Source organism: Chrysoperla carnea, chromosome 4, assembly GCF_905475395.1.
Source record: "Chrysoperla carnea chromosome 4, inChrCarn1.1, whole genome shotgun sequence".
Classification (NCBI taxonomy): domain Eukaryota; kingdom Metazoa; phylum Arthropoda; class Insecta; order Neuroptera; family Chrysopidae; genus Chrysoperla; species Chrysoperla carnea.
In genome coordinates this window covers 1,414,575-1,423,110 of record NC_058340.1, presented here as the reverse complement: position 1 = coordinate 1,423,110, position 8,536 = coordinate 1,414,575, and the positions used below count along the sequence as shown (strand labels likewise).

General features: G+C 32.0%; 2 protein-coding genes across 2 annotated transcripts; both read right to left on the bottom strand.

Moving 5' to 3' along the window:
- Nucleotides 1-1,340, bottom strand: LOC123297664 (zinc finger protein OZF-like). Its single transcript, XM_044879411.1, has one exon. It carries the CDS (start codon nucleotides 1,338-1,340, stop codon nucleotides 75-77), a length of 1,266 nt encoding a protein of 421 aa, XP_044735346.1. The 3' UTR covers nucleotides 1-74.
- Nucleotides 1,341-5,545: 4,205 nt separating this feature from the next.
- LOC123297663 (piggyBac transposable element-derived protein 3-like) lies at nucleotides 5,546-6,964 on the bottom strand. The gene is made up of 2 exons (XM_044879410.1): nucleotides 5,996-6,964; nucleotides 5,546-5,632 (listed from the first exon to the last, which is right to left on the bottom strand). The coding sequence occupies exons 1-2, from the start codon at nucleotides 6,962-6,964 to the stop codon at nucleotides 5,546-5,548; spliced, it is 1,056 nt and encodes a 351-aa protein (XP_044735345.1).
- Nucleotides 6,965-8,536: the final 1,572 nt, after the last annotated feature.

Sequence of the window (8,536 nt, the reverse complement as noted above, 5' to 3'; positions counted from 1 at the left end):
CATTTCTCAGAGAATTGTAGATCAGTTTTGAATTAAAAATTACAATCAGTGCATTAATCATTTAAAAAAAATTATCATGTACAAGTTAAAATGTTTCTAGAATGGATTCGTTTGTGATAAATTAAACCGTTTTGGTGACTAAATTTTTTATCACAAATTTCACAGAAAAAAGGTTTTTCTCCAGTATGAGTCCGTTTATGATACTCTAAACTACTTCTCTGAGTAAATGATTTATCACAAACTTCACACGAAAATGGTTTTTCTCCAGTATGAGTTCGTTTATGATATTCTAAACCGTTTTGATGAGTAAATGATTTATCACAAACTTTACAAGAAAATGGTTTTTCTCCACTATGAGTTCGTTTATGTGTTTCTAAATTGATTCGATGAGAAAATGATTTATCACAAATTTCACAAGAAAATGGTTTTTCTCCAGTATGAGTTTGTTTATGTGTTTCTAAACTGCTTCGCTGAGTAAATGATTTATCACAAATTTGACAAGAAAAAGGTCTTTCTCCACTATGAGTCCGTTTATGTGCTTCTAAAGTACTTCGCTGAGCAAATGATTTATCACAAATTTCACAAGAAAAACGTTTTTTTTCAGTATGAGTCCATTTATGTGTTTCTAAACTGCTTCTTTGAATAAAAGTTTTATCACAAACTTCACAAGAAACAAGTTTTTCTCCAGTATGAATTCGATTATGAAAATCTAAACCGTTTTGACGAGTAAACGATTTATTACAAATTTGACAGGAAAAAGGTTTTTCACCCCTATGGGTCCGTTTATGTGCTTCTAAAGTACTTCGCTGAGTAAATGATTTATCACATACTTCACAAGGAAAAGGTTTTTTCTCAGCATGAGTCCATTTATGTGTTTCTAAATTGAATCGATGAGTAAATGATTTATCACAAACTTCACAAGAAAAACGTTTTTCTCCACTATGAATTCGTTTATGTCGAATTAAACTTCTTTGATGAGCAAATTTTTTATCACAAATGTCACATGTCTTCACATTCTTCTTGCCTTCGTTTTGAATTGATTGATGTTTTTGAACACTTTCACCCTTTATTATAAATTCTGTATTTAATTGATGTTCAAGTGTAGTTTGTTTATATTTATCAATGGAAGAGTCTTCATTTAAATCTGTCTTTTCGTATTTTATTATAACATTTTCTTCTAGTATTTCCTTTTTAATTGATTCATCTTCTATTGAATCATTTTCAACAAATATTTCATTTTTTACAATAACAAGTTCACGATGGAATTCTTTTTTTACTTTCAAGTTTTCTTCATCGATTAAACAATGATTATTTACATCATGAAATAAATTATTTTCCATTTTTTTCGGTTCACTCAAATTATGACAATCCGGTAGCAAGGACACCACAGATTATAGTTTTTAATTTAAAAATAAATTATAATCTGTGAATGACACTATTCGCCATATTCCAACATTTGAGTATGGTACATGAAGGTTATAAAGAAGGAGAACGATTGCTATGTACTAAAACATTAGCCATGAAGGTTATAAGAAGGAGAACGATCGCTATAGAAAATATTGTCCCCGAAATATGGATAAAGTAAGTAAGGAGCTTCGAATTGATAATAAAAATTGAATAATCTTCCACAAAAAAAACTACATCCTCGTAGATGAATAAAGTACAACTGATACAAGTCACAGTATTTTACTATGACTTGTGGAGTGGAGCACAAGTCACAGTATTTTACTATGACTTGTGGAGTGGAGCACAAGTCACAGTATTTTACTATGACTTGTGGAGTGGAGCACAAGTCATAGTATTTTACTATGCTCCACTCCACAAGTCATAGTAAAATACTGTGACTTGTGCTCCACTCCACAAGTATACGGTATACCGTGTATACACGGACGGTATTACCGTGTATATACCGTCTACACGGTATACCGTCTACACGGTATACCGTCTACACGGTATACCGTATACCGTGAGTGAAAAAGTATACCGTGCACGGTATAACGGCCCCACGGTATAAAAGGGCAAAAATAATTTCATACCGCGTCTAAATAGACCGTATACGGTATACCGTGGACGGTCTAGACCGTAGACGGTATTGTGCAGATAGCCACTTGCAAAAAAAAAAAAAAATGTATGGTATTTACTTGCTAAATTAAAAATACTTCGACTTCCAAGTCGATAGAGGGCCGGTTTTCAGATAACACTGGTCAACAAGATTTGATTTTTTTTTTGTCACATTGATGCGACAGACATTTCTTATAGTTTTTGAGGGTGTGAAATTCGAATTCGAATTCAGAATTTCTCTCATACATATGGTTTTCGAAATATTTTTAGCTAATATAGGGAAAAATTCGTTTTTTGGTTATATTTGAAATTCCGTAACGCCACTATGTAATTATTTTTTCATATGATAAATTGGAAAATTTGCATTTCCATCCCTCTTACTTTAAAATACTTTTTGAATTATTCCGATATCCTTTTTGCTCTTCGAGAAATCATATCACATTTATTATAGTTAAAATACCTATACATTGTATTACTACTAATATAAATAATGTTTATATTTAATTAATTAATTCTATACTTATATATTTATATATTACCTATTCTATTTCTTGGAAAAAGATTTTGGAAAAATTCAAAATGGTTTTTGAGGGGGAATTAATGGTATTTTCTGATGGCGTAAATGTTTTTATGGGGAAAAAATATTCACCGGTGAAATATGACCTCGAATTAAGAAGAAAAACAAGTTTTTTTCATGTTAAAGAACGAATTTCTCAATAACGTGACGTGCTGAAGCAATTGTGCGTTCAGATTCATATTCAGCACGTCAAAAACTTTTCAAAAAGTAAAGTCATGCTTCTGTGACAAAATTTGTGTTGACCAGTGTAATTTGTAGTTTATAATCTACCCGTTAGGTTACTTTCTTTTATGTTTTACATACTGTCGCGAGACGCGCGTCTATGAACGCAACCAATATTCACTAATGACGACGATATCAAATAATCTCAAAATGGCATCTTATGTAAAGCATGTAAAAGTAATGTGAATACTACTAATGGAAAAATTTGCAAATAAAATTTATTTTGACGATTAATTTTTCAAGAAAGAAAACGTGGAACTTGAAAAATAATTAAATTTATTATTTAAGACGAAATATTTAAAGGATATTAATAAGATATAATAATTTCAAAATGGCATCTTTTGTAAAATTATTGTTGAACACAACACGTGGATAAACTTGCAAATAAAATTTTTTTTGGCGATTAATTTACCAAGGAAAAAATGGAAGAAAAACCTTATTCAAGTGAAGTTTGTGATAGAAGAAAAGTGATTTACTTAAACATAAACGAATTCATACTGAAGAAAAACTCTTTTCAAGTTATGTTTGTAATAAGACATTTAATTAATCATTATTATAAAATAATTTATTCTGGAGAAAACGTGTCTAATGTGAAACTTGTGACAAAAACATTTAATGATATAAGCAGTGAAAATTAATACATAACAGAAGAATTCCTACTGGAAAAATGTTTGATTTCCTCTTACATGAACTATATTTAACACGTGTTTCTAATTTCAATTCAAAGTGTCTGTGGTGATATCTAAATTTCGTCGTCTTCATTATTAAATTCATTTGTGGTAATCATTAAAATGTCTTCGCAACTTTAGTTGCCTTTTAATTCTCGCTTGTTCTGATCCAGAAACAGAATCATCTTCAGATCGAGATTAATTATTGTTGATAAACTTTCTTCGCTACATGGTTCTTCATCGTTGGTTTCAAATTCTTCTTGTTTTGATATAATTCTTGGTTTTAAATGAACAGTATTTCTTCTTAATACTGTCCCTCGTTTTTTCTTTATAATCATTGATCTTAGTGCTGTGAAAATATTTTGCCTTTTAGCAAATTTACGATTTGAGCGTGTGATGGAAATGTTAGTTTGATGAGGTGTAAGTAACATGGTAAAAGCAATTAAACTCGAAGCCGTTGGAAATAGTGAAATAAGGGTCGAATTTTTCGTTTTTTAGCGAAAAAAGTTCAACAGAAAACTTCAAAATAATAAAAAATTGAAAAACTTTTGTACGGATCTTTTTTCAACATACTGTTTTTTTTTCTTGCGCAAAACTTTTCGCATTTTTCATTAACCCATTACTTCCCAAGCATCGAAATCATTGGTTTTTTTTTTAATCAAATTTGTAAGTGAGGCTCTTAATATGTTTAAAAAGAAGAATATGAAATAAAAAATAAAAATACCATCTTGATGAATCAGACCGTCCTTTAAATATGACACTGGGGATATGTGCTCAGAAAAATTAAAGATAACAATTATAAGAAAATCAACTTTATTTAAAAACTATTGAAAAATTATAATATTTAAACTTTATTTTGTATGATAAGGTACAAAACAATCACTGCAAAGTGTTTTATCACATTTAACACAAAAAGTAAGAGGTTTTTTCTTACAACCTTGTCCTTGGCAACGCCTCTGTTTGTCCCTTTTTATCATGTAGTGACCTAAATTGTCAAATCTTACAGGCTGTAACAGAACTTCAGAAGTGCCGGAAGTAGGTTTACTTGTTCTATTTTCTGATTTTTTCATCCATGAAAAGCAAACCCTTCGTCTGATAAAAAATATTGTTATTGTTATGATTTTTGGAATCCGATCTTTGTTTTAGTCTACAATCGTTTATAAAATGACCTGGTTTCTTACAAAAATAACATATTTGATCTGATTTTTTATTGAAATAGCATTGACTCTGTTTGTGACCTGGTTTCTTACATTTAAAACAAATTATTTTAGATGTTAGAGCTACTTTTGATCCATCTTTCCTTGAATTTGGCATTCGTTGCTCCTCTAAAAGTAATATAGTAACTAAATTATTTACCGTTTTTTGTTCTCTGTTGATTGAATCCCATGCACTATGAAAATGCATAAACTCCGAAGGAAGCATATTTAAAATTTTAGATATGATCATACTATCTGATATCGATTCTCCAAAAGATTTTAGCTTTGATGTTATCTTTTCCAATTTGGTGTAATTTTCTGCCACTGATAAATTACTGTCATATTTGAAGTTGAAGAATTCTTGCTGATATGTAAATACAGATGTTTCACTTTTATAACCATACAAAGTTTTTAATTTGTCTAACATTTCATACGATGATTCGCAACTAGTTAACAATCCCAAAATATTTTCATTAACACTAGTGACGATCAGTTTTTGAGCTTCTGTATCACTTTTTAACCAATTTTGTACGTTATCACCATCAACAGCTTCAGGTTTTAATTCGATTCCAGTAGCAACGTTGTATTTATCAAAACTTTTCAATATTATATTTATCTGAAATCGCCATGTTTCATAATTTTCACCATTTAACTTGATAATTTTTTCTTCCATCTTGTTCATTTTATTGCACTTAGTTTTAATTACAAAAAATTTCAATTTTATTTGTTCTTGTTCACAAAGAAAGTTTTTTATTTTAACGTTAATAAATTGCCGGTTCTCAATTCTCGAATCCAAATCGAGCAGAGGAATGGTCTCATCTTTATTGACCTGGTTGTAAATAATCCACGAATTTACTAGAAACATGTCTAGAATACGAATTACTAGAGGCCAGTACCATTTCTTGCCTCTAAAACGTATTGGATATTTAGCAATCAACCAATCATGTTTATCCACCCCGCCCATGTTTTTATTGTAATTGTGAATGAGTTTGGTCAATTAGTCAAAATACATACCACATTGTTATCATGCCATTTGACGCATAATATTTCATTGTTTTTATCAAAACGATGATCAGAATAACCTCTCTCTTTCTTTTTCATTTCTTTTTTTGTCATGATAGGACAATTCTTAGTCCTATGTCTCTGACTGTACCCGTAGCTTTGAACCCTTGAGCTTTCAAATCCACCAACAATTGCAAAATGCTGAAAAAATTGTCAAAGTAGACTACATGTGCGCATCGATCGGTACACACTTCAAGCAATTTTTTTACCACTCTTGAATCCAAGCCATCGCCAGTACCATCTGCGGTTTGAGTTTTTTTGCCTGCATATAACGAAAAATTATAACAGAATCCGCTGACTCCACACAATGCCCAAAGTTTGTATCCAAACCTCACTGGTTTTCCTTTTATAAATTGTTTGATTCCGTGATGACCAAAATATTTAACGATCATTTCATCAACTGCTAAATTGGATTCAAAAATCCCAAACTTTTGAAATGATTCATTAGCTTTTGCGATAAATGGGCGAATTTTGAAAGCTTTGTCAGTATTGTCGATTTTTGAGTTATCATTGAAATGTAAATAAGACTTGATTTTATCAAAACGATTACGTGACATTGCTTTTTCAATAAATGGAACGTGTACATCATTACCTCTACACCAATAAAGTTTACTTTGAGGCAAGTGGTGATATGAAGAGAAAAACAAGATTGCTAAGAAAACTTTTAACTCATTCACGTTGAGACTAAAATTCAAGTCATTTTTGTAATGTTTGGCATAAGTTTCTGTTTCTTGAACAATATATTCTAAAATCTCGTCACATAACAGGTTTTCAAATATTTCTACCGCCGATTTCCCTTCCAACTCCGTTATCATGTTTTCCAAATATTGATTAGCTGTCGTAGATACTGGTTGATTATCAGAATGAACTGGCTTACACTTACGCCAAGCGACTGTCTTACTTGCCCGAGATGTACGTTGATTAGGTTCACCTTCCTCAATATTGTCAACCGTACATGAAAACTCCACTTGACCAGCTACATCGGACACAGGTAAAACTCCCATATCGTCATCAGGACCTTCTTCTATGTCTGTCATTTCATCCACTTCGTCTGGCGGCAATATGACAACATCAATATCATTTATATCCTCATTACTTGAATCTTCGATATCTTGTAAATAATCTGCAATTTTGGACGCCGTCAAGGCTTTTTTGTACCTTCTTTTCAATGGTTCCATGATTTATAAACAATAAAAACATATATAGCCCTTAAACCCTACCCATTCCTGGAGAAACACTATTACTACCCAGGGGTTTTAAGGACCCCAATACATAAAAATTTATACTTACAAAATAAAACTACAATTCAATTACAATTACTATTTAATATTTTGGTAACACATTCTTGGCACATAGCCTCAGTATGTTCACCGCAAAGAGGTTTTCGGCACATGCCACAGGTGACCTTGGTTTTCCGGTCCTTACCCCTTGGGCACATGGCACATCTGAGCAGAACTTGGTTCTTGCAATGGCCGCTTCTTTTGCAAGGTTCCACCTAGGAGAACTTGAAGATTCATGGGCAAAGAGGTAAAGATTCATTGGTGGTGACATGATTCATGTTGAGAACCCCCGCTAAGTAGTAAAGCCCAAATAAAGCCTTGATTTCCAACACACTTGCATCCTTAGCAAAAGAAGGACGTATTTTTGTGGAACTCGATGCATCCGCGTTTTCATCCTCCGTATTCTGTATAGGTCTGTCTCGTTTATATTTTTCTCTCTGTCTACCAATTTCAGCATTTGTATTCCTAACAATTTCTTCAAGTATTTCATCAGAAAAAAAAATACTCCATGCTTCTTGCTCTGTTATTTCACGAGCTGCAGCTTTAGGTCCAGGAGGATGAAACAAAATATTTCTTCGTGGAATTCTAGACCTTTTTAGTTTTTCACCTGTCCACCTAAACCCGTTTTTCCCCTTCAGATTATTAGGGACAGGTAAGACACGAAGAAAATTACCTGAACTGTAATTACACAGAGGAATTTCATCATCCGATGAAGAATCTTCTGTATTATCATCCAGAATTTCTGCTCGAAAATCTTCAATAGTTCCATCTTCTTCAACATCATTTTCAAGGTCAGGAACAGCGACTTCACATGCCTCTTCATCTTCTGATTCGTCTTCATACAACCACTTTCACGAGCTGCAGCTTTAGGTCCAGGAGGATGAAACAAAATATTTCTTCGTGGAATTCTAGACCTTTTTGGTTTTTCACCTGTCCACCTAAACCCGTTTTTCCCCTTCAGATTATTAGGGACAGGTAAGACACGAAGAAAATTACCTGAACTGTAATAACACAGAGGAGTTTCATCATCCGATGAAGAAAGAATCTTCTGTATTATCATCCAGAATTTCTGCTCGAAAATCTTCAATAGTTCCGTCTTCTTCAACATCATTTTCAAGGTCAGGAACAGCGACTTCACATGCCTCTTCATCTTCTGATTCGTCTTCATACAACCACTGATAAATCTGTTGGTCCATTTTATGCAATATTGATCGTCTGAAACAATGACATAAAACACAATATTGAATGAACTGTAAAAACGAAACAACAAGATTGCTTGATTTGTCTATATAATTATGTTTCTAAAGATTGAAATACCACTGTTATTGTAATAACTACATCAAAATATTAAACTTACCCTTTATAATATTATATAAAAAATAACAGCATTCATCAATATATCGACGAAAAGAAATGACAATATATTGCGTTATTACTACCCTGGGGTCTGACAAACCCATAAATTGCAAT

Excerpts from the sequence above, each read along its gene's own strand:
- LOC123297663 (XM_044879410.1), bottom strand. The coding sequence starts at position 6,964 with ATGGAACCATTGAAAAGAAGGTACAAAAAAGCCTTGACGGCGTCCAAA. Across the intron at positions 5,633-5,995 it reads ATGGCTTGGATTCAAGAGTG|AGGCAAGAAATGGTACTGGC; the intron begins GTAAAAAAATTG and ends AATACGTTTTAG.
- LOC123297664 (XM_044879411.1), bottom strand. The coding sequence starts at position 1,340 with ATGGAAAATAATTTATTTCATGATGTAAATAATCATTGTTTAATCGAT.